This window comes from Cervus elaphus, chromosome 20 (assembly GCF_910594005.1).
Source record: "Cervus elaphus chromosome 20, mCerEla1.1, whole genome shotgun sequence".
NCBI lineage: Eukaryota > Metazoa > Chordata > Mammalia > Artiodactyla > Cervidae > Cervus > Cervus elaphus.
This window is the reverse complement of record NC_057834.1, coordinates 32826221-32852336: the sequence shown is the minus strand read 5'-3', so window position 1 is coordinate 32852336 and position 26116 is coordinate 32826221. Positions and strand designations below refer to the sequence as shown.

The following is a 26116-nucleotide window of genomic DNA, read 5'->3' as shown; positions in this document are numbered from 1 at the left end:
TTAATAAAAAATTTTCCCAAGGCCTTCCTGAGAAACAGTCAGCAGGTGGATTTTCCAGTGATACATTCATTCTTGCATGCATACTTCTGCTAAGACTTTTGATCACTTCTCATATGGTCTATCATCTCTACCTGATTTACTGTGGGCCATCATTTCTCCTAAGCTCCCAAAAAGCCATCTCAATAGCATATTATAAGTGCCTCATGGGATCCTTGGGCTGCAGGTTCAATCCCTGGGTCAGGAAGATCCCCTGGAAGAGGGCATGGCAACCCACTCCAGCATTCTTGTGCCTGGTGAATCCTATGGACAGAGGAGCCTGGCAGGCAACAATCCACGGGGTCGCAAAGAGTTAGACATGACTGAGCTGACTTAGTACACACACATGGGGCCCTTACCAGGATGTTCCAAAAATCATAGGAAATTGACCCCATTATCACAGTATTAACTTGATTCTTAATTCATTAAACCATCTAAACAACCACGAATTTGTTTTCTAATGTACAGAATTTTGGAACAAGGGGGCATCTCCTTTAAAGTCTGACAGTAGCATAAACACTTCATGCACAACCCAAAGCTAAGCTTTGTAATGGTTATTTTAAGTAGCAAAAGGAAGGCTAGAAAAATACTAGAAACTTCCTCACAGTTACACATTCTAGCTAAAGAAAAAGTTCATTAAAAGCAGCACTCATGGAACAAGTAGAGAAATGTATCTGTTGGGCTGATGCAGCTGTGGAGAGCCTGAGGGCCCCAGAGCAGAGCTACTCAGGCGGTTGGAAATTTGTACTGACCCGTGAGTTTACCAGTCTGTGACAAGAGGAGTTAGAAATTCAGTTTTTAGAAACTTTTTAGCATTTTTTTTCATATTTATTTATTTAGGCTGTGCCGTGTGGCATGTGGGATCTTAAATCCTTGACCAGGGATCAAACTGGTGCCCTATGCATTGGGAGCGTCGAGACTTAACCACTGGACTGTCAGGGAAGTCCCTAGCATTCTGACATTGCTGTAATATCTGAATGCGTAAGGAGTGGCTTTATCAGGCAGGAGGGATTTGGTTAATTTGGTGTTGTCAAACTTATATGGTGGGTAGCCAACAATGTGAACTGTGCATATGGAAAACATACTGCTGGACAAAGGACAGGATACTTATAAAACAAAACACCTGGTCCTTTACCAAAGGACCTTTACCAGTTTAAGAAAGACTGCTCTATCTTTCCATGAGCCCTAGAATAGTTCAAATAGTATTTCTGGAACAGACAGTAACCTGAGGCCAATCAATGCATGTTCAATCAAAATGAAAATGAATGTCTCAGGAACAAAACTAAGGTGGTATCTGTTTAGGTTCCTGGAGTAAGTCCTGGCCAGGCTGGCAGAAGTGAGAATGTGTACAAGAACACTGGCACACAGGTCAAGGGGGTAGGGCCCTTTTGTCCTTCCCACCTCCCTGCCCAGCCGCGTTCAGTTTTTGGCTAGAGCAAGAGGAGAGAATTTTGGCCATTCATGTCCTGTGACCATCATCACAAGTCTGCTTGTACTTTCCCATCTCTTGCAGAGGCGAGCAGTCTCAGACTCAAACCTGGGCTCTTCCCTACTCTAAGGTACAATAGCTGGACCTTCCTAAACAGCCTGAGGTCTTAAAAATATTTCCTTCCTCACCGATACCACAGAATGTGTCGGGGACCTTAAGGGGAGAAAAGTCTTAACCCAAGGGAAAGTGTCATGTCAGGTGATCAGAGTGCCACAAATGGTAAGTACAAATTTGCTCCGGTAGTTATTTTCTGAGTGCTGAACCAGGACAGCGAGCTGGTCTGAACCAGAATATCCGCCAACATGTGGCACCCAAGATCTACAGATCCACTGGCTCCCACAGTGAAAGGCAAGGTCAGCTCCAACAAAAAAATTTAGAAAACATGTTAACAATACATTACTAACAATAACATAATAATGTAAAATGTTAAAATACAATACCAATTGAAAGGCTTCAAAAACAGAGAAAATGAGGGAAGATGGTCATTCAGTCTGCTCTACCAACTGAAGTGCAGACTGAGCTGGGAAGAGAGGTGATGGTAGAACCCAGCAATGTTAAGCTAACATACCTCACAGAGCAGCTTAGAGAAACTAAGGAAGATTAGGAAAAGGGTTGGATGAAATACAGGCTACGGTCCTCACTCAGAATATTTTTTCATCAGGAAAAAGGGCACAGGCTGCATCCCACCCCCTTTTCCCAGGCTACCTCCCTGAATCCATGGGCAGCATTCAAAATCAGAAGTGAGAATGTGTAAAAGAAAACTGTATGCAACTGGGGAAGAACAGTCCTTCATTTCCTAGACGTGACACTATAATTACATACACTTGCCAGCGAGATAGCAGGACTGGTGAAAGTGGTGGATAGACTCGAACAGGGGAAACAGGACAAAGACAGGCCCTTTTTTGTCACAGTTTGGGCTCAGACAAGGGTTGGAATAAAGAGGTATTTAAAGTAGAGAGATGAGAGGAGAGGTAGGGGGTAAAGGAAGGTCAAGGGCTGAGTTCACCCAGATCACATAGCATTATAGAAAGAACCAGGGCAGCTGCTGGAGTTCTCAGGCTGGATAGGGAGCTGAGGACTCTGTACCTGGAAAGAGGAGAATTCCAGGGCTTCTCTTTCAACCTGTGATTAGATGCAAAAGCCCCCCACTTACTTTGGAGAATTCAGAACAGTCTGAAGGCAAGAGTGTGTGGTGACAGACCTACGGCCCCCGCCCAGGCTGTTTCTCACACGCATTCCCAGAGGCCCTGCTTAAGGACAGAAACACAGAGTCTGAGGGCTCTGTCCCTGCTGCCCAGGTTCAAGAGAGGGAGTGGAGACAAGGCACGGAGACCCCATACAAAAGTGAACATCAGTGTGGCCCTGTGGAACATTACTTTGGGAGAGGGAAAAAGGTGCCTGCCCCAAAAGAGTCACCTTCCCTCACCTGGAAGGTAGTTGGGCCTTTGTTAGCAGCAGAAACCACAATGGAAAGGGTTCACAGTAATGATCTGCAGAACAGGCCTTATTCCTACAAAGAGAAAAAGCCTCAGCTGGTATGGCACAATCTTGGGTGGGATGACAGATGGCAGTGGGCAGCCACTCCGGGAGACGACACTCCTGCCTCAGTTCTCAGTGGTTCTGCTGACTCCAGACGTTCCCCCACGGCTGGGAATCAGGGAAGAAAGCGTGCTGTGTTTCACATGATCAGACACTGTTCGCCATTGGCACCTGGTGGGCCCGACAGATTAAGGGCGTCCAGGTCAAAGTTGAGGCCAGGAGGCTGGAGAAGAGATGAAGGGACTCAGATAACTCCTTCCATTTCAAAAAGTTAGAGCTTTTGAAGGTCTATCCCCTGCAGCCACTATTATTGCCTTAGGTGGAATCACTAAAGGTTACAGAATAATAGAAACTTGGGCTCATATTAAAGTATACAAGACGGTATACTCACCATCTCCCCAGCAAGCTCTTTTGGAGGATGGCCCAAGTCTTGCAGCTGGAACATAAAGAAAGAGGAACACGAGCTAAGGCCGTGCTTCACAGCCTCCCCTGTGCTCCCTCCCCCACTTTGGTTTGGCAGTGGGGCCTCCTTTCAGGATCCTCCTGCAATGAACACCCAGGCAGACAGCAGCAGCAGCGGGCAGACAGCAAAAGGAGGCCTTACCTGCTGCATAAGATCCAGCACCACCTCAAAACGAGCCTTCTGAGTGGCCTCACTGTCTGTGGGGGTCTCTGCCTCAAACTGCTCACATATTTTGCCCATGACACTATGTTGTTCCTGATATTTTTCAAATTGCTCTGGAGGTAGAGAGTCTCGGTGAGCCTGCAACCATTCTGGATACTAAGTAAACAGAGAATGGGTGGTGAAGAATTAAATGAACAATGGATAAGGGTAATAAAATACAAAGAACATGAAGGGGCCAGAAACAGAGAAGGAAAAACTAAATAAGCAAGTTCAGCATGAGAAGCAGCATGGACTTCAATCAGATCACCCGGCTATGCTAGCATTTATGGTCACCAGAGGATGACAAACTGTTTCTGTGACGAGCCAGACAGTAAATATTTGAGGCTTTAAGGGCCACATGTGGTTTCAGTCACATATTCCTTCTTTTGTGTTTAACAACTTTTAAAAGTCTCTCCAGTAACACTATAAACTCTTTGATGGCAGAGACCATCATTTAAACTACTCTAAAAATTGTTCACAGCATAAAGTCAGTAAACCATCAGTGAAATCTTGTTGGAGAAATGAATGAAATTGGAAATGCAAGAAGAAGTTGATCAGACAACAACAGAGTCTTAAACTAGTTTACAGAAAACTATTAATAGAGCTGAAGGATTTCCCCTTCTACCTCAAATATCCTCAGTAAAGTGGCTTTATTCTCTTGGAGACACAACTCCTCCCTAACTCTCCCCGCCAAATAAATAAAGGAGAAAAAAACCAGATGAACGTGTACACTTGAGTTACTCTGTCTTTACAGTCTCTAAATAGACAAAGTAGCCCATGGGAGTTGATACAATGAGGAATAAGGAGGAAAAGCACAAACAGAAGTTCACAAACCTTTTCTGTGATTTCCTTCAGTGATGGGTACAGCACATCCTTGGACAGTAGGTTCTGCATGATGCTCTGCATGATGGGGAGGATGGTCCCTTCCCCATCCCCTTCGTCCATACCCAGCCCTTCCATGGCCTTGGTCAGCTCCTCTTCTGACATGCCAGAGTTCTAGAAAGCACAGAAGAGAAATGAGCAAGCATACCATCTTCTTGGGACACTTACCAACTTTTCAGGTGGGAAAGAACTATTTAAAACATGCCTGTAGCAAAATAGTGAGGCAAAAACAGACTTGAGATGATAGCCAAGAGAGTCTGTCTTTTTAGACTCTGCTGGTAAAGTCTCTGTGAGTGGGCCCCTTGTGGTTCCCTATCTCTTCCCCCTCACCTGAAGGTCAGTGGCATTCTTGGCTAGTCCACTTAATGTCTCCTTTAGGCAAGAGGTGAATTCTTGTTGGGAAGTAGCATCACTGCCTAGGAGAGATGAAAAGAGCCTAAGTCATTTAGGATTTTAACTGTTTGCTTGCTTAGACTGACCTGGTTACCAGCTTGGACATGGAGCATTTATTAGTAAATTACTACACTCCAAATCTTTGAATACTCTACGTTTATCTTCATAGTTATTTTCACAAATCTACATGGACTGTGTCTCAGTTTGTTCTCTATAATGACACCCACCTTAACACTGATCTTTAAAATTATCACTTTTAAATAATCTTTTCTGTTACTTTCCAACCTATCTCATCCCTTTCATTAAACAGGGTCTCATTTTTCCTTCCACCTCCTCTCCCATCCCACGGCAGTGGTATAATTGCTACCAACTTTTACAAAGACTTTGGTGTTGTCAGGGGACACTAACCCAAGAGGCTTGCTCAGACATCCCCACGGCCCCCTGCTTACCCACTCTCCCGGCGGCCTCTGAAAGCTTCTGGAACTGCTCTACCAGATGGGGCTCTTCCTCAGCCAGCTCTTTCATTGCTTTCTCAAACTCTGCAGTGGCTTGGGAAGCCAGCTCACTGTCAAACAGTTCCTGGAAAAACTTCTCTTGGGAGGCGAAGAGGGCATCCTACAGGGGAGAATGTGGCCAAAGTGCATCTCTTACTTGGCACCCCACTATACATGGTTTCTGACAGAAGCCACAGGCAGTGGCTCTGGGAGATGCAGTGCTTCCCTCCTACCCACCTCCATGGGACATTCTGACTACTTCTCTTTATGAGAACAGCAAAAAGGCATCTGGCCACTGAGGGAAGGCTATGGACTGGCATTCCCAATCCATTTAAATCTGTTCTTTTCTTAAAGAACTTCCTTGAGATCCCTCTACTCAATCTCAAGTCCCTGTTTCACAAGGACTGAGGCCTGCAAGAGCACTCAGCAACGTGAGGCCAAGGCACCCTCCCCAACTCCCCTCTGGCCCACAAGGGCCTGCCCCACCTCTGCTTGGAGCTGCACGCCCATCCCCTGCCCATCCCCTCCCCATCCCTTAAGTGGGTGGAATTTATACTTTGGCAGTGTCTCCTGGCGATCTCTTCTGGGGCCCTGAAGCATCAGGGGCCGTGGTGGTAGGAGGGGGTGCTGGGGAGGGTTTGGCCTTATCGAAATCATCAAGAGCACCTTCAGAGACAAGAGACACAGTGTATGTGTTGGTGATGGATGAGAATGCAAGGCTAGAGGGGTTTCTGAGCAAAGCATTAAGAAAACAATCTTTCAAGCTGCCAACTTTCCTAAAATGCTCTCCTTTTTTTGAGTCTCCCTCTCCTGACCCACTCCTCAATAAGCTTCTCCCTCCCTCTGCCATTACCTAATTTATTGTAATCATAGGGGAAGAAATCTCTTAAGGTGGAAAAAGCATCTCTCAAAGCTGTAAGACGACAATTCATCTACACAATGCCTCTTTGCCATACTTTAATGGTTCCTAGAAATCCCATATAGATATTCAAGGGGAACAGAGAACACAGATGTCCTTAACCCCCTAGAACTCACTCTGGAGCCCCACAAGGAATAATCTTTGGCAAGAGAGCAGAAGCCTTAAGATGTTTCACCCAGCTTCCCATGGGTCCTGGTACAAACTGAGGGACTCCATATTATACTCCACCGGAGGGCACTGAACTCTCTTTTCTCCTTCAATTTAGGTCTCCCTCCCCAGAGTTCCTAGAGCTCCGTGTGGCCTCATCTCGGCAGACTCACACAGTCACTTAGCACTTCTCACCATTTCTGTTCATCTTTCCGCCTGCCCGCTCTGTGACTGAGCAAGAGACAAAAAATATTCACCTCCACCCTGAAAAGCCTGTGTTCTCACCACCACTATATGTGCCAGGCCTAGGGGGAAGATACCAGCCCCACTCTGGGCATGAAACCAAACCAGAGAGGAGTGGATGGCAGGGCTGAGGAGGAAAAGTACAAGCCAGCTTCTTTCAAGAGCGAACTGTCTTCCCCTGAGGCTGTCTCACCCTGTTTTTCAAAATAATGGGAAGGGTTTGAGCTCCGACATGATGAAAGAACTGGAAAGGGGCCTGGTGGATGAAAGGACTGGGAGAAAGAAAGGAGTGTCTTTTCTGTTAAGGAGGGCAGGACAGTGCACAGAAGAACGCACTATGGGCTTGCTAATAGTTAATGGAAGCAATCCGTGGTTGTTCGGTTCGCTGCCCCCCGAGGACCAAACGCTGCTCTGGCGGGGAGAAAGTCAGACTTCAAAAACTTACTAAAGTAAGGGGAGTTTGGGAAGGGATCGTGAAACGTCCTCTGGGCTAGTTTCCCCTCCGGCAGGGAGATCAACAGTGTGGCCCGTTCAGGGACCCAGAAAGAACTCCTCAACTCCCGCTGCAGAGGAAGGAGAGGTGACCCAGAGATTATCTCGAGGGTCGCAATTAGACTCTCCGCCCACTTCCAACCTTTGGAGAGCATTTCCTGCTCCGTCCCAAGCATCGCAGGTTTACCTAACCCCCTGAAAGGATCCTTACATCCGCCCTCTTCGGGGTTTTCCCATTACGGGCTCTTACTTTCCAGAAGCTCTTCCAATTCCCGGTCAGCTTCGGCCCGGACACCACCGTCCCCCTCAGCCGCGGCCATCTTGCGACCTCTGGCTTGCCGTAGGAGGCGGGACTCCGCGGCTCCGCGCGCCCCGCCCCCGAGCCCGCCCTCTCTCCTCGCGCAACCAATGGTATTGTTGGTCCGTGCCGGGCCGCCATTTTTAAAGGGACAGGAGGCTTCGGTTCCCACCCCCGCCACCCTTCTTACTACTGGCACGTTGACCTAACAGGTGAGTTTACTCTTACCTTCTGCCAGGTTTTTTTTTTTTTTTTTTTTAACTGGCCTGGCTTCCTTTCTTTCAACTTTCCACATTACCTGGCTTCCTTATTATTCTTTCCAGAGCTGTGGATATGCCAAATTGGGACAAACTGCCTACGAACCACCAGAAGCTGTGCATTTGTAATCAATACGGCAGTTACAGCATACCCAACATGGTAGTTTTCTCTCCCTTCAGTATTTTACTCACATGTCATCTTCTCTGAAATGCCTTCTTTGGCCTCACTAAATAAAACTGCAACCCCTCCCACACACATACATATATAAATCCTACTCACTTGCCCTCCATTTTTCTCAACCCTTACCTCTATCTGACATACTATATGTTTTACTTATTTATCATTTCTATCTCTCCTTAAGTCCTTTGCAATTTAAACACGATGATGGCAAGGATTTTCATCCGTCATCTTCACTGCTGCATCCCTTGCTCCTGGGCTGGGGGTTAAAATTTAGGCATTCATTGTCTACTCTTTCTCTCAGATCCTAAGGAGGCATGTTTCTCTGCAGAATCTACTGGCTATCTCACATTTCCTGTACCCCATTAAAAGTATCACAGGGTGAAGTACTTAGAACTCGATATTAGTCTAATCAAATCTGGTAGAAAAGCGACTCTTGGACTTTGGATTAAGCAGAAAGGCTACTGTAGAGTTCCCTTCCCTGACCAGAAAAACATCTATTTCTGCTTCATTGACTACGCCAAAGCCTTTGACTGTGTGGAGCACAACAAACTGTGGAAAATTGTGAAAGAGATGGGAATACCAGGCCACCTGACCTGCCTCCTGAGAAATCTGTATGCAGGTCAAGAAGCAACAGTTTGAACTGGACATGGAACAACAGACTGGTTCCAAATCGGGAAAGGAATCCACCAAGGCTGTATATTGTCACCCTGCTTATTTAACTTCTATGCAGAGTACATCATGAGAAACGCTGGGCTGGATGAAACACAAGCTGGAAACAAGATTGCTGGGAGAAATATCAATAACCTCAGATATGCAGATGACACCACCCTTATGGCAGAAAGAGAAGAAGAACTAAAGAGCCTCTTAATGAAAGTGAAAGAGGAGAGTGAAAAAGTTGGCTTAAAGCTCAACATTCAGAAAACTAAGATAATGCATCTGGTCCCATATCTTCATGGCAATTAGATGGGAAACAATAGAAATAGTGAGAGACTTTATTTTCCTGGCCTCCAGGATCACTGCAGATGGTGACTGCAGCCATGAAATTAAAAGACACTTGCTCCTTGGAAGAAAAGCTATGACCAGCCTAAACAGCATATTAAAAAGCAGAGACATCACTTTGCCACAAAGATCCATCTAGTCAAAGCTATGGTTTTCCCAGTAGTCATGTATGGATATGAGAGTTGGAGTATAAAGAAAGCTGAGTGTCACAGAATTGATGCTTTTGAACTGTGGTGTTGGAGAAGACTCTTGAGAGTTCCTTGGACTGCAAGGAGATCCAACCAGTCAATCCTAAAGGAAATCAGTCCTGAATATTGATTGGAAGGACTGATGCTGAAGCCGAAACTCCAATACTTTGGCCACCTGATATGAAGAACTGACTCCTTGGAAAAGACCCTGATGCTGGGAAAGATTGAAGGCAGGAGAAGGGGATGACAGAGGATGAGACGGTTGGATGCATCACCGACTCGATGGGCATGAGTTTGAGCAAGCTTCGGGAGTTGGTGATGGACAGGGAAGCCTGGCGTGCTGCAGTCCATGGGGTCACAGAGTCGGACATGACTGAGCAACTGAACTGAACTTCCCTGACCTATAGCCTTTGCTTTACACAGAAGTCAATCGTGTGTAGTTGGGAAAGTTCAGATAAAGACAACTCCAGACATCCCTTCCCTCTTCTGGAATTGTTCTATTTAGATCTTCCAGAATGCATCAACTGCTTTAGACAAACCTACTTTACTACTTAGAGGGCATCTACCGTTGTTCAAGATCCTATGTGGAGCACTGTGGAGGACAGAGAGATAAATCAGGCCAGCCCTTGCTGTTAAGGTAGTTGACTGGGCCTTAGGCTAGAGGTAGGAATAGGCATACACACAGTATAAGTATGGCCAAGGTCACTGTCTTATAAGAATTCAGGATAAAGTATCATAAAGTTTAAAAGGGAGAAACCACATCTAAATGAAAAAAGTCACTTCATGACTTTCATCCTTAGCTTCCTAAGCACACTTGAGTACTGTGTCAAGCACCAGATTAGGTACTTACTCTTTCCTTGACATTTAGGGGACATACTTTTAAAGTCATACCTGTGCAAAACCTGCTGTGATTTTCCAAGCACAAGTACTGTAACTTGGGAAAAACACTCTGAACTAGAAGTCGGAAGACCTAAATGCTAGTCTCAACTCTGTTATTAAATTGCTTTGTTCAAAACCCTTCTCCACTCTAGGATACAAATATGATATTATAAATATCAAATATGATATTTACAAATATGATATTATAAATATCAAATATGATATTTACAAATATGATAAAAAAGAGGATGATTATTACATTTGATATTACAAATATGATAAAAAAAACATGAAAGCTGACTCTAAGGCTGTTTTCACTTCTAAACTTCTGTAATCTAATTCTTCCCTGATTAATCTCTTTCTCCCCAACAGCTGTAACATCTATTCCAGGTTAACTCCAAACTGCTTACATGTGTCTCTCTAATACAACTGTAGTTATAACAAGCACATGTTATAGGTATTTCTATTGGCTTTACATTAATATAGTAATACAAGTATGATAATAAGGAAAGTATCAGATAGTAAATGAATTAGGATGGAGTTGAAAATAAGCATGATTGTCCTATTTCTTAAGCTTGCTTTACTATTTTTTATAAATGTATTTATTGGTTGCACGGGGTCTTTGTTGATGTGCGCACTTTCTCTAGTTATGGAGAGTGGGGGGGCTGCTCTTAAGCTGCGGTGCATGGCTTCTCTTGCGGAGCACAGGCTCTGGGTGTGCAGGTTCAATGGTTGTGGTGCATGGGCTTAATTGTTCCGTGGCATGTGCAGTCTTCCCAGACCAGGGATTGATCCCGTGTCTCCTACACTGGCAGGCGGATTCCTATCCACTGTACCACCAGGGAAGTCCATTAAAACTTGCTTTACTGCTGAAATGCCTAACACCTCATCTCAGTATTTACTCATCTCCTGCCTTTCATGTATAGTGAATACTGCTGCAAAGGAGTATTTTACAGCCTTTTCTTTGTATCACTCTCTTGATTAAGGACATTTTTGGTTCTCCACTGTTTATTAATCAGCTTCAAATTCTTGTCTGGTATTCAGTTATTTCACATTTATCCATTTTGTTTCCCAGTTGGTGATGGACAGGGAAGCCTGGCGTGCTGCAGTCCATGGGGTGGCAAAGAGTCGGACACATCTAAGCTGAACTAAGATTATGTAAGCTTCATGAGGATTGTCCACTTTTTTCATATTCCTTAGTTCAGAATGTTTATGTTGATATGCAAAACTAATTTTATAGTATAAGTCTTAAACTTAAAAAAAACTTTTACCAAAATGATCAACTTGCCTAGGTTACAGTAAGAATGTTTATAACTTGAGAAACTGTTATGAAATTAGTATCCAAATGTTGTGAGAAGGTAGACTTATTTTGGGGATACTATGTTTAAGAAAGCATCTTTTAAAAAAATTTTTTTAAATGTGAGATCTTAGTTACCCTACTAGGGATTGAACCTGGGCCCCATAGAGTGGAAGTACAGTCTTAACCACTGGACCACCAGGGAAGTACCAAGAAAGCATCTTTTAAAGCTAAAAAGATACAAAGGCCTGTACTCTTTCACGTAGGAATCACCCAATTATAGGAGTTTATCCTCAGACTCACTTTCCCCACCTACACAATGTATGTTCAAGATGTTCATTGCACCACTGTTTATAATAGTCAAATATCAATTAATAAGTATATCCATCAATAAAAAGGCAATTAAAAAAATAAAAAGGCAATTTAAAATCCTTAAGTAGTATGCTTCCATTTAGATACAATAAGGGGATAGGGAAGAACACATTGACATTTGCTTGTATATACATTTAAAAAACAACCTCTGGCAGGATTTAAGGAAGCTAACAACGGCAGTTACCTGTTTTGGGGAAGGTGATAAGAACTGGGTGGCTGAGGGAAAGCAGAGGAGGAAGACATTACTGAATAGCTTTCTAAATTTATTGATTTCTGAACTAAATGTACTGTTTATTGAAAACATGAATTTGAAATGACAGTATATGTTTTAATCAAAGGTACATTATATCACTCTACCAAATTAATCTTATTACGTGACAATCAAAGTTATGTTGTACTATATACAGTGTATTACTAATTAGCAGTAGATGGAAGGTGACAGTCAACAATGGAATAGGGAACTACTTGCCTTCTACCATTCTCACAGCAGTTTACTTAAAAAAAAAGTCAATGGGTATTTACTACCTTTGTAATTAAAAATACACGAACCGTGAACTTCCAGATGTTCAAGCTGGTTTTAGAAAAGGCAGAGGAACCAGAGATCAAATTGCCAACATCCGCTGGATCATCGAAAAAACAAGAGTTCTGGAAAAACATCTATTTCTGCTTTATTGACTGTGCCAAAGCCTTTGACTGTGTGGAACACAATAAACTGTGGAAAATTCTGAAAGAGATGGGAATACCAGACCACCTGACTGACCTCTTGAGAAACCTGTATGCAGGTCAGGAAGCAACAGTTAGAACTGGACATGGAACAACAGACTGGTTCCAAATAGAAAAAGGAGTACGTCAAGGCTGTATATTGTCACCCTGCTTATTTAACTTCTATGCAGAGTACATCATGAGAAACGCTGGGCTGGAGGAAGCACAAGCTGGACTCAAAATTGCCGGGAGAAATATCAATAACCTCAGATATGTAGATGACACCACCCTTATGGCAGAAAGTGAAGAGGAACTAAAAAGCCTCTTGATGAAAGTGAAAGAGGAGAGTGAAAAGTTGGCTTAAAGCTCAACATTCAGAAAACTAAGATCATGGCATCTGGTCCCATCACTTCATGGGAAATAGATGGGGAAACAGTGGAAGTAGTGTCAGACTTTATTTTTCTGGGCTCCAAAATCACTGCAGATGGTGACTGCAGCCATGAAATTAAGATGCCTACTCCTTGGAAGGAAAGTTATGACCAACCTAGATAGCATATTAAAAAGCAGAGATTACTTTGCCAACAAAGGTCTGTCTAGTCAAGGCTATGGTTTTTCCAGTGGTCACGTATGGATGTGAGGAATTGGACTGTGAAGAAAGCTGAGTGCCAAAAAATTGATGCTTTTGAACTGTGGTGTTGGAGAAGACTCTTGAGAGTCCCTTGGGCTGCAAGGAGATCCAACCAGTCCATCCTAAAGGAGATCAGTCCTGGACTGATGCTGAAGCTGAAACTCCAATACTTTGGCCACCTCATGTTGACTCATTGGAAAAGACCCTGATGCTGGGAGGGATTGGGGGCAGGAGGAGAAGGGGACGACAGAGGATGAGATGGCTGGACGGCATCACCGACTCGATGGACATGAGTTTGAGTAAACTCCGGGAGTTGGTGATGGACAGGGAAGCCTGGTGTGCTGCGATTCATGGGGTTGCAAAGAGTCGGATATGACGACTGAGCAACTGAACTGAACTGAATTAAAAATAATTATTGAAGGAAAGATACCTGCTTTGATGGGGCAGCTACATGCAGTAAGGAGGAATGTGAGAGTGTCCAGGAAACAAATGACAAGCCACAAAACTCTCATAAAAATCTACTTTATTTCGTGTGAGAAACAAAATACAAGAACAATCTTTGGAAAGAATAAATCAACAAAAAGTGATACGTATTTCTGGGAAAACAAAGAGTTTCTTCTCAGACTTTAAGTTTCTGGGCACAGAAAGGCTATATCTGCCTAGGAGTTTAAATGCCCAAGGAAAATGGAGATGGCTAAGAGCTTGCTATGACTGAGTAAAAGATGCTATCTTATTTATTACATCTCATTCCTTTCTAACAAAAAATATACATGGGGTGGAAAGGGAAAGGATAAATATTGAAGGAATTTACTATTTAAATGTTCATCACAAATGTTCTTTGAAAGATCTACGCTGGGAAGGCAAGGCTAACTGTGACCACAACTATAAGTTACCTTGAGAAGATGAGAGGTTCTCAGAGGCAAAAAAGAAAAATCAGGTTTAGACACTTTGATTAGCCATACAAGAAGAGAAAAGGACATTAGATTTTAGGGGAGGGAGAACTAAACACCAATATGAAGAGTAATTAAGGAAGAAGGAGCTAGAAGAATATAAAGACTGAGTCTCCGCGGGAAAACATGATGTTTGATGCTACACACAGAAAGGGGCCTCAGCGAAACTGCAGAGGGCTGATCCTCAAACCAATCACATCTTTGCCAATCTCTGTCACCTGTGGAAGAAGAAGAAAAAATTAGGGATTTTTGAGGGAGAAGCCTAGGGAGTCTACTCCCTGCACTCCTAGTGAGCACAGGAGAGTGCTTTGTTATTGTTACTGATTGGTAAGGAGTGGTGGGGAGAAGTTCTACCTTTCTCCAATGTCATTGCCTTCAGGTGTGAGGCGGGAATACAGGAAACAAAAGGACCAATATGCCTTCTTTTCCCTTCCCTCTATTCTAGATTCATTTCTCAAGGACAGTACTTACCGTAGTGACCTTGCAGATCTGACCCTTAAACTCAGGGGAATAGCAGGCCCCACTGAGTGGACATTTCTCCACTGGCTTTCCACGGTAGATGGGCCGATAAGATGCAGCACAGATGTCGAAAGGGTTGTGCATGTCATAATTGAGCTGATAGGCATCTGTGGGGTTTTTCTCACAGGCAGACAGGATTTTGCGGGTCTAAGAGAGGGAAGGAATGTTTTATTTAAAAGGACTGAAAACTGCACATCACAACTCAAATGACCTCAACACCATGGTTTAGTAGTTTCTTTGATGTAAGATGCAATTGTACTGAGTGAATATAGAATACGTCCTCCGCACAGGTCATATGAAGGAGTAGTAACTGCCATTCCTATTCTATCAGGGTTTTTCCTTTTCTATTCCAAAGTGGCCCTATGGAACTAGACCCATAGTGAAGTGAAGTGAAAGTCGCTCAGTCATGTCTGACTCTTTGCGACCTCATGGACTATACAGTCCATGGAATTCTCCAGGCCAGAATACTGGAGTGGGTAGCCTTTCCCTTCTCCAGGGGATCTTCCCAACCTAGTGATTGAACCCAGATCTCCCGCATTGCAGGTGGATTCTTTTACCAGCTGAGCCACAGGGGAAGCCCAACTAGACCCATACTTCTCCACTAAGTCTGAGAATTCTCACGGTTGGCCATGAAAGGGTTAAAACTGGCTTTCACTGCCCAAATAAGAAAGCTTTCAGAAAACACAAGTAATGGGACGTGTATATATATGGAGGCAACTGGTGTTGGTAAGGAGAAACCTAGAACTGAAGGACAGTTCAGGGCTGATTTTCAGCTACAGAGGAGCTATTCGATGTCACAGGTCACACTCTCACAGTGGAGCCATGTCTGAATAAGGTATTTGTTTAGTTTCCAGGAATAAAAGGGGGTCCTCATGCCATACAGAGGTCCTCATCCTCTGTATGTAAACAGAGGATGGCATCTTGTTGGCTCTTTTGAATAATGCTGTAATACAGCACTTTGTTTCTGAGACAAGAATATTAGTCTTCGACCCCCTCCGTGTAAGAGGAGATCTAGTTCTCCTATGCTCATTGAAGGAGTTCCCATATACCTGTTGAGCCACCTCCGGCTTGGGCCCAAGTTCCAACAGGCGCCGGGCAAAGGTGGCAGCAGTCTTAAAGTTCTTGAGCTTGAAGAAGAGGTTGAGGGCTGTACGCAACACCAGGATCATGTGCACTGGCTGCAGGTTTGAGTGGGTGAAATAGGCTGCCATCTGGTGGACAAAAGGAGGAACATATGTCAGGCTGATGCTAAAGCTAGGCTAGATCATTTATAAGTTGTCGCACGTGCATTAAAAACACAACACAACAACCAAATAAAAACCCGACTGATTATAAAACAGAGAAAGCTTCTGCCTCCTAATTATAGAGAACTTATGGGATGAGGAAGAAGGGTGGAGAAACATTCTACTGTCACAGAAACAGGCCCAAATTTCTCTTACTTCCCATACTGAGACCTAAAGAATTCAGATTCCATAGAGGGTTCCCAGGTGGCACTAGTGGTAAAGAACCCACCTGCCAGGGCAGGAGAGCTAAGAGACCCTGGTTCAATCGCTGGGTGGGGACGATCCCCTGGAGACGGAAATGGCAACCCACTCCAGTATTCTTGCCTGGAGAATCCCATGGACAGAGCCTAGCGGGCTACAGTCCAGAGGGTCGCAACGAGTCGGACACGACTGAAGTGACTTACTATTCATTCATTCAGAGGGTAAAAGGGAGGATGCCTCTGTACTGCTCAGAGGTCTTACCTCACAGATGCGCTTCTGCTGTTCTAGAGTTTCTTTGGGCAGTTTCTTCCTTTCTATCTCCATGGACAAACCCACAATGTACTCACGGCAAATGGTGATAAGCTGCTGAGCCTGCAGAGAGGGGACAAAAGGCCACGGTACAGATGCAAGACTCGGGGGTGCCCAGCACTCTGACAAGCAGCTAGACGGCGCTCACCTCTGCAATCTCCTGTTTATTGTCCACCACGAGCAGAGGCACGCTGAGTAGGATGGAACGGAACTTCTCCACAGCCTCCTCAAACTTGCCAACGGTGGTGAGCTGGTAGCACAGCTGCAACCTTTGGATGAGGTCATTAAGCTTCAGGCCCACAGCTGGGACACCGTTCTTCGGCCCTGCATCCTTCCTGAAAGAGAAAAGTAGAAGACAGGATCATTAGGAGCCCCCCTCAACGTAACTTCTTCTGGAAACATGATCACAACAGCCTACAGTGAAAAAAGCCAGGGATAAGTGGCAAGCCAAAGATCTTTTCCTACTAGGAAACGTCAGCTCTGGGACAATGCTGATATTCCCTGAGGCTAACATCTGAAATATCTACCACAGGCTGGAACAGAGAGAAGCAAGGGCCCTTACCAATTGCGATTAGGATAGCCATACATGGAGGGCAGGCAGGGCAGAGCCTGATAGGTGGTACGGCCTCGGGCATAGGTCTGCAGGAACAGTTGCTTGTAGGGGCCAAACTGGGTTACCCCTACCTGGTCGTGAAGGAGCTGGAATACAAGAGGAAGGAAACAAGGATCTGAGCTCTGCTACTTAAAACCTAATTGACCCTGGGCAAGATATTTAAGTTCTCTCTACTTGGTTCCTCATCAATAAATTATATTTAATTATGATCTACTTCATTTAATAATACCCATAAAGCATTCATGACAGTAACTGGCAAACAGTCAACATTAAATGTTAGTGGTTGCTGCACTGTTGGTACTGTTATTGCTACCATAGCACATGGCTTAGTGTTCAGAACATACACCTGTTCATGAAGGGGTGAAGGGGTGCTGACTTCACTGATGTGAGCCAGAAAGCAGGCTATAAACCAGTGAAAAATGGCTAGAAGAATCCACTTGAAGAGATTACTAAGCCACACTGAAAGCAGATAAGAGGAACACCAAGGGCTCCCATGATACATATACACCTCTGCCCCTGTGGGTATAATAATTTCCAACTGGTTAGGATGAGTCAGCCATCCCCCTGGGACCCCAGGCACATTCAGTGAAAGCCAAGGTAACTTTAAGACTCACTCGCATGGCTGTTTCAAAAGAGCCGGCCAGGATGTGATCAACTGGAAGCTGAGAGTTATTACACCAGATCTAACAAGGAACAGAAAACCCAAGACAAGTGAAATTTTGTTCTTTCTCTTCCCAACAATCCTACTCTGTATCTGTAACAGAAGAGTGTCAGTATTCTTTACACATGTAATCAAGCATAGCCACCTCAGAAACACTTACCCCTACAGGGCTGTATTTCTCTGCTTACCTGAGTTGGGCTGGTTCCCTTGGTTGGGGGCACAAAGAACCCATCCTCAGCCCCACCAGCTGCCCCAGGGGGTATATCCTAGGGAAAAAAAGAAATGAGTCCGTTTTTAAGCCATTCAAGCTATTTGTCCTGATCAGTTGAGTCGTGCAGTCACGTCCGACTCTGCGACCACATGGACTGCGGCACGCCAGGCCTCCCTGTCCATCACCACCTCCTGTCTACTCAAACTCATGTCCATTGAGTCGGTGATGCCATCCAGCCATCTCATCCTCTGTCGTCCCCTTCTCCTCCCACCTTCAATCTTTCCCAGCATCAGGGTCTTTTCCAGTGAGTCAGCTCTTCGCATCAGGTGGCCAAAGTATTGGCATTTCAGCTTCAGCATCAGTCATTCCAATGAATATTCAGGACCGATTTCCTTTAGAATGGACTGGCTGGATCTCCTTGCAGTCCAAGGGACTCTCAAGAGTTCTCCAACACCACAGTTCAAAAGCATCAATTCTTCAACTGATGCTTCAAAAGCATCAATTTGTCCTGATAAAGCTAAACAAAACTCTATCTTATTCCCAGCCTCTGCTGGTGAGGGGTGGTGATTGTGGAGGAAGATTCTCACAATAGTAGAAATTTCAGTAGTTGTAACAAAAACTATATACCAAAAGCTCCAATTCAGACAAAAAAGCTTGCTGCCTTTTCATAAGCTGCCACTGCACAACCCTAGTTATGCTCTTCTAGCTTTCAAATGGGAGATGAGCAGACTAGGAGGATCTAGATCTCCCTTTTGGGGTCCTTAGGACAGGGGTTGGGGGGTGACAAGGCTGCTGGCCTCCACAGGGGGAAATGAAGAGAACCATACAAGGGTGAGAATTCCACCTACCAGCTCAGGAGGGAGCTCCAGATCTTCTTCCACGTCCCAGCCACCTCCTTCTTCTTGTCCCTTGCCAAGAGCATCATCCCCCAAACCTTCTGTGGCCTCCACAAACCCATCTGTAAGGAAAATCCAGGCACAAAATAGATTTGCAACATGACAATTTTAGCCAAAGGCAAGAAAAATGTTGGGATCCCATGGTCCAGCACCCTGCAGAATTGCGCCACAACCCAGTCCCACTCCAAGGAGCCCATCTGCCCAGAACAGCCTGAGATGAGCATCTCACCTTCATCCAGCTGCAGCTCGGCATCCTCTCCCCAGCCCTCAGTGCCAACAGTGTCAATGTCAATGTCAGCAGCCAGCGCGCCTCCCTTCCCTACAGCGGGAAGGAACAGAAAGGAGCTGGTTACAGTCGGTGAACTCTGACATACGGCCTCCTCTGCAGGCAAGATGTATCCTTATAGAAGGAGGTGCCAATGCTTTGTCTACTTACTGTTTTTGTTTATTATTTGTTTTTGTAGTATCTATGTTATGCTAACTTGCAGGTTAGCATAGGTTTCACAGAACGAAGGAGTAGAAGAGAGATGAAAACAACTGACCTTCTTGCTACCAAAAACTGCCTCTTAAATAATCTTTTACTAACCAGCCTTCTGTACCAATTCTTGGCATTTCTTGTTGAGATCTTTGGTAAATTAGCACCACTACTGTGTATACATGTAACAACACAGTACATGTGTATACACAGTATATGGAACAACAGACTGGTTCCAAATAGGAAAAGGAGTACGTCAAGGCTGTATATTGTCACCTGCTTATTTAACTTATATGCAGAGTACATCATGAGAAACGCTGGGCTGGAGGAAGTACAAGCTGGAATCAAGATTGCAGGGAGAAATGTCAATAACCTCAGATATGCAGATAACCCCACCCTTATGGCAGACAGTGAAGAAGAACTAAAAAGCCTCTTGATGAAAGTGAAAGAAGAGAGTGAAAAAGTTGGCTTAAAGCTCAACATTCAGAAAACTAAGATCATGGCATCCGGTCCCATCACTTCATGGCAAATAGATGGGGAAACAGTGGAAACAGTGGCTGACTTTATTTTTCTGGGCTCCAAAATCACTGCAGATGGTAACTGCAGCCATGAAATTAAAAGACGCCTACTCCTTGGAAGGAAAGTTATGACCAAACTAGACAGCATATTAAAAAGCAGAGACATTACTTTGCCAACAAAGGTCCGTCTAGTCAAGGCTATGGTTTTTCCAGTGGTCATGTATGGATGTGAGAGTTGGACTATAAAAAAAGCTGAGCGCCGAAGAACTGATGCTTTTGAACTGTGGTGTTGGAGAAGACTCTTGAGAGTCCCTTGGAGACTCAAGGAGATCCAACCAGTCCATCCTAAAGGAGGTCAGTCCTGGGTGTTCATTGGAAGGACTGATGCTGAAGCTGAAACACCAATACTTTGGCCACCTCATGCAAAGAGCTGACTTATTTGAAAAGACCCTGATGCTGGGAGGGATTGGGGGCAGGAGGAGAAGGGGACGACAGAGGATGAGATGGTTGGATGGCATCACCGACTCGATGGATATGGGTTTGGGTGGACTCCGGGAGTTGGTGATGGGCAGGGAGGCCTGGCGTGCTGTGGTTCATGGGGTCTCAAAGAGTCAGACACGACTGAGTGAGTGAACTGAACTGAACTGAACTGAATGTGTATACAGGGCATGAGGATGAAGGTGAGAGAGGAGGATGTGAAGGAAAGAGCAGCACTGGGCACAAAATGCCCAAGGTCTATTTAGATAGGCTCTTAGTTGCCAAGAAACTCAGAATAAACAAATCAGTAGACTTTTCCAAGAAAACAGTGTAAAGGTAAGAGTGGCAGTGGGTATACTCACATGACAGAATCAAGGTAGCTGAGGTTTGTATCTTAAGATTGTATGTCATGAATGATAAAACACAGAATGGAGAGTATGACTACATATATGGTAAAACCTAAGAAAATACACCAAAAGTTAACAGTGGTTGTTAGAGGCATGAACTAAGAGACCTCTTTCCCTCCTAGTTTCTGAATTTTCATGATCTCAGCATGCTTTTATTTAGTTTTTAAAAGACTGTACAATAACTCAGTGCTCCATGAGGCATCACACAGAAAAAAGAACAGGTGGAAAGGACAGAATGGCTAAGGGTACTCTCTAGAACAGTTTCTCACAAAACAAGCACACAACAAAAACATTACGGACGAAGTGGACATTTACCCTTACTGGCAATGGAGCCCTCAAAGAACCCTTTGGACACAGTCAGTAAGGGCCAGTTGGTATCCAACGGCATGATAGGTGCAGGTGGCTGAAGCAACTTGGCATTAGGGTCAATGTCTGGGATCTGGAAGGCAGATGAAGGTTAAAAGCAGTCAGCTCTCAGGAACATTGTAGGGGAGGTTGTGGCGCTTCCTTTAATCTCAGTGGGAGTGACATTTGTAGGTTTAAATAGTCCCAAGATATCAGAGTTAATCCTGTAATCAGAGACACTTTACGTAAAGACTCACTGTCTCCTTCTCTGGGTCAAATGTCTCCTTCAGGCTCTCAGCTTCTTCGTCTAAGCCGTGGGTAGCAGCTGTGAGATAGGCCAGTGACTCTGTGAAGAAAACAGACTTTGTGGTAAAGGTACATTTCCAAGTGTACCCCCATCAGCGTCCTAATGTCAGCCTCCTGGTATTCAAGTCCTGGCATAATCCACTTCCCTTAAGTGTGGGCTGGACTTAATGACTCACTTCTAATGCACAGCACGTGGGAGAAATGATGGGATGTCATTTCTGAAATTAGGATACAAAGATACGGCTTCATCCGAGGTGCCCCCACCTGCTCTAAGGGAAACCAGCTGCCATGCTGTGAACTGCCCTATGGAAAAGCCTACATAGCAGAAAACTGACGTCTTCAGCAAATAGCCAGTGAGGACCCAAGGCTTGCCCACAGCCACACAGTGAACATGGGAGTGGATCCTCCTCCACTTGAGCCTTGAGAAGTCTACAGTCTTGGCCAACACCTTGATTGCAGCCTAATGAAAGACAGTGAGCCAGAGGCACTCAGGTAAGTCCTGCTGCAAACTGAGATAATCAGTGTTTATTGTTCTAACTATTGTTTTGGGTAACTAGCTATACAGCAATAAATAACTAAAGCAGTTGCTTATCCTTAAGTTCTATCCGTGTTAACAAGAACCTTGAGAACTCATTCCTTTCTCTTTCACATCCCATATCAGTCCCCGTCAACAAATTATGTTGATTCAACCTTTAAAATATATGCCAAATCTGACCATTGGTCAGCTGTTCACAGGTAGCACCTTGGTCCAAACCACATCTTTCACCTTTCTTATTCCCTAACGTATCTCAAGTGCTAGTGTAATGCTTGGTATATATAGTGGGTTCTCAAAAAATATCCCTTAAATATAAAATAAATTAATATATGAGTAAAACCCTCAGACTTGAAGTAAATAATAAAACTCTAATGGCATTCAACCAACTACATTTACTATAGTATCTGCTCCAGGACCTTTTAAAACCCCCTTTCCCCATGATATTAGCTATTTTCCTACCAGTGTCTAGACAAACTATATTTTCTGGCTGTCCCTCCATCTGGCTTTGAAGCAAGTCTTCTGAGCATGGTAGGAGCATGCGGTTTCTTCTGAAAAATGTGCAATGAAGGAAACCCCCTCACCACTATACATGAATAACTTGCCATAAAGAAAGTACTTCCTAAGGCTGCCCCCCACCCCATGTGAGTGCTGGACACTTACTCTGCCCACAGTTCTTCAGGATCCGCACCCGCTCGGACACATCTCCCAGGTACAGGGCATTCTGATAATGGCCACTCATGTCCTTTCGGATCTCAGCTGCACCAAGAAAATAAGAGGCACTAAGTTAGGTCTTCTCTCTCAAGTTCTCTCTTGCCTCTATTTGCCGTCTTCCTCCCCACAAGGATCCCTCTTCCCATCCTTGGTTTCTGGGGTCTCACCAATCTTCATCATCTTGCGAAGTTTCTCTAGGTTGCCAGTGATAAGGTACAAGAAGGAAAGTTTGTCAAAGTTTTTGGTGCGCTGATAACACATTTCCACAATCTGGTGGTTCCCCTGTAGTAAGGCCACCTCTCCCAGCTTTTCCCAGCAGTTCTTGTCATCCAGTGCTTTGGCTGCTTCCAGAGCAATCTAAAGAATCCCCAGGATTAGAGTTAAGAAGTTGGAGGTTATTATGACTGAAAACCAGGGTCTGCAGTCAAAATGTCCATCTCTAAATAAATCTCCCAAGCAACTCTTTATACGTCATTCCGCCTAGCTTTGCTTTCAGTCATTCTACTGAAAAGTCAATCAACAAATAGGATCCCTTAGGATCCATGGATGGAAGTATTACATCACATTATCCTCCTCCTCAGAAATTTACAACAAAATCACCTAGCAGTTGCTGATTCCATACAGTCAATTCTTGCTTAGCTATCATATTTCCTATCTGCCAGGTCTAAAGAACCACGTGGCTCCTCAGAAGAAGTAATGGAAGAACGAAGTTCAGAACTATTTCTGCCCAGTTAAAAATAATGTTTACAGACTCTGGCCTCAACATTTAGTAAATGTTCCTTCATCCAAGCAGCCAATCAGAAAATCAATGTCAAGGAAACAATGAGATTTTTCAAATTCTATGCTATCATGGTTCCGTTGTAAAAGTTATTGAATTCAGACTAACTCAGAATGACAACAACAGTAGAAATGCTGTGGCAGAAGCAAAAATGGGCAAATAAGCAACAGGAAGATGGCTCAACAACTTAAAAAATCCTAAAATTCATTACACTGACTGAAGAAGCAAGTCCAGAATAATGTCTTCCCAAGGCCTCCGTAACCCCTTCACCTCCTCTAAACAATATGGGGCTTATAACCCCACTTCTCTCACCTCAATGTTTCCACACTCCAGTGCCAGACTGAAGCGAGTTTTTTCATCCTTGACGAAATGCAGTGCCACTTCAGGATATCCCTTCTTCTGAAGATAAGCAATGATAGACTGGCCTACAAGTTTGGCATTCCTCACCATGTGTAGCACCTAGACATTTGGGGTGGGGTAGGCAGGAAAGAGAGATCATTTACAGGAAAAAAGGAGCACTGCCCCTCTCAATACTCCTAATATGCTCCCTCATTTCATACCTCATCATACTTTCTGTTGATCAGGGCCAGTTTGAACTTGAACTCAGTGGGATCAATGGTGAGCACGCGAGGACGACACTCCCTGTCCAGGCAGTATACATTGTTGCCCTTCACCCGCGTGACATAGATGGGTAAATCCAGAGTTCGGATGATCCCATAGTCCCTAGAGTAAGAGTTAAAGAGCACAATTTTCAACAAATGCATGGGTAATCCAGCCCATAAAGTAAGACAAGTCTCGGACCTAGTCTTTTATCTTCTTATTACCCCTTTCTCAAGTGCCATTTGAACAATGGTATAGATGCAAAGTAAGTCAAAAAAGAGCAGAACTAAATGCCAGACTTACTTTTATTTTATTCTCTTGTGTGAAGTGGGAAAAGGTGGGGCAGATGATTTCTCTTCATAAGTTAATACTCTAGGATCTAAGAGACACAGCTATCAGAACTATCAGAACCAGACCTGAAAGTTAAAAATCCGAAGTTCTGATATATAATCACTAGACCACTGCTGCTACTCTGTGATGCTAGGGACTGTAGCCTGTCAGACTCCTCTGTCCATGGGATTCTCCAGGGAAGAGTACTGGATTGGGTTGACATGCCCTCCTCCAGGGGATCTTCCAGACCCAGGGACTGAACCCGGATCTCCTGCACTGCAGGCAGATTCTTTTACCGCTGAGTCACCAGGGAAGCCCCACTAGACCACTATGAACAGTTAAATCCTTCCTTATAAGCTATAAGTGAAAGTAGAAGACAGGTACATGTGAAGACTTCTGACATACAAAGAAATGATGCAAAGCATGTAATGTTTTAAACTAAATGAAAATTAAAAGTTTACAAATGAAAACTTATGACTATAGCTAACACAATACTTGAAGTATAATTTATAGTGTTAAGTACACACACATTAGAAGAATACTCAAAAATTAATGAGTTCTATGTGTTTAATATTAGGGAAAAGACTAAAAATTAGTAAGTATCCACCTCAAAAATTTTACTGTTCTCTTAAAAGTTAAAACAAAGAAAATACTTGGAAAAAAATAAAGCCAATAGTAGAAATTAAGAAATAGAAAACAAAAATACAATAGAGAAGTTCAAATTATTTGAAAATAGCCTAATAACTAAAAGTGGAAAAGATTTGTGGACCTACTATGGCAACCCACTCCAATATTCTTGCCTGGAGAATTCCATGGACAGAGAAGCCTGGGGGCTATAGCCCCCAGAGTCACAAACAGTCAGACACAACTGAGAGACTAACACTTTCACTTTCTTTTATCAGATGTAAAGACTTACAAAACTATAATACTCAAGACAGTGCAGAATTCAATCACAGATAGACAAAAGACCACAAGAAAACAGATCTCTGCATTTCTGTAAACATGATTCATATATCACAAAGATGGCTCTGCATAACTATGGGGAAAAGTTGGTATTTTTCAATACATGATGTTGGTACAAAACTGAGTGTCCTTATGAAAAAGTAAAGCTGAGCCCCCTACACCTTACGCCATATACAAAAATCAACTTCAGGTAGATTACAGACCTAGATGCAAAAGGCAAAACTATAAAGTTGTCATAGGAAAAGGTAAAAGAATGTTCTTATGATCTTGGAGTCAATAAAGATTTCTTAAATAGGACACAAAACTTGATATCCATAAACGATTAGATGCATAAACTCAACTACATTAAGAACTTCTGTTCATTAAAGGACCTCAAAAGAATCAAAAAATATGCAGCAGAATGCGAGGTGACATTAGTATTTGCAATACATTGCTGTCACAAAGGAGCGATATTCAAATAAAGAATTCCTATAATAAAAGAATAAGGATAACTTATTTAAATGAAGGATAAAACCCTTGAACAAAATTCACAGAAAAGGAAATACTGATGGATAGCTAAATAAAAAAAGTTGTCCAATCTCCTTGGGAATCAGATAATAGAAACGTAAAATTACAAAATACATCACATATCTGCCAGTCAAAAATGAGTCTGACAAAGGCAAGTGCTGGCCAGGGTGACAAGCAAGGAAACTTTCATACAATGCTGGAGGGGCATGCAAATTGCTAAAACCACTCTTTCACATGATTGAGCAAATGTGAAGATAAGCATGTTCTCTGACCCAGCAATTCTGCTCGAGAAAACACCCTAGAGCAACACATGTGCGTATGAACCAGAGCACATATAAGAAAGTTTAAAAGAACATCATTTCGGGGTATTCTTTCTGCCCCCTTCTGATGCCTATGTCGGAAGCTTTCTCTATGTCCTTTAT

At 43.8% G+C, this 26116-nt stretch overlaps 2 protein-coding genes across 3 annotated transcripts in view; both read right to left on the bottom strand.

The window, feature by feature from the left end:
* Nucleotides 1–1893: 1893 nt before the first annotated feature.
* PEX19 (peroxisomal biogenesis factor 19) lies at nt 1894–7773 on the bottom strand. Of its 2 annotated transcripts, XM_043877197.1 has the most exons (9): nt 7549–7773; nt 7252–7369; nt 6054–6163; nt 5453–5618; nt 4941–5026; nt 4563–4724; nt 3669–3845; nt 3456–3500; nt 1894–3287 (listed from the first exon to the last, which is right to left on the bottom strand). In XM_043877197.1, the coding sequence occupies exons 1-9, from the start codon at nt 7735–7737 to the stop codon at nt 3204–3206; spliced, it is 1137 nt and encodes a 378-aa protein (XP_043733132.1). In that variant the 5' UTR covers nt 7738–7773; the 3' UTR covers nt 1894–3203. The 2 variants fall into 2 exon arrangements, with proteins under 2 accessions (XP_043733132.1, XP_043733133.1); XM_043877198.1 differs by lacking the exon at nt 7252–7369 and having other exon boundaries at nt 7549–7689.
* Nucleotides 7774–13605: 5832 nt separating this feature from the next.
* The window catches only part of COPA (COPI coat complex subunit alpha), a 42748-nt gene continuing 30237 nt past the window's right edge, over nt 13606–26116 (bottom strand). The window contains exons 18-33 of the mRNA XM_043879049.1: nt 23855–24017; nt 23607–23753; nt 22684–22873; nt 22466–22561; nt 21222–21310; nt 20935–21058; nt 18972–19061; nt 18695–18804; nt 17824–17901; nt 17589–17657; nt 16924–17060; nt 16510–16696; nt 16314–16424; nt 15618–15779; nt 14521–14715; nt 13606–14267 (exon numbers count right to left, since the gene is read on the bottom strand). Coding sequence (XP_043734984.1) covers nt 14208–14267; nt 14521–14715; nt 15618–15779; nt 16314–16424; nt 16510–16696; nt 16924–17060; nt 17589–17657; nt 17824–17901; nt 18695–18804; nt 18972–19061; nt 20935–21058; nt 21222–21310; nt 22466–22561; nt 22684–22873; nt 23607–23753; nt 23855–24017 — 2008 coding nt within the window. The 3' untranslated portion in view covers nt 13606–14207. The remainder of the gene's footprint in view (nt 14268–14520; nt 14716–15617; nt 15780–16313; nt 16425–16509; nt 16697–16923; nt 17061–17588; nt 17658–17823; nt 17902–18694; nt 18805–18971; nt 19062–20934; nt 21059–21221; nt 21311–22465; nt 22562–22683; nt 22874–23606; nt 23754–23854; nt 24018–26116) is intronic.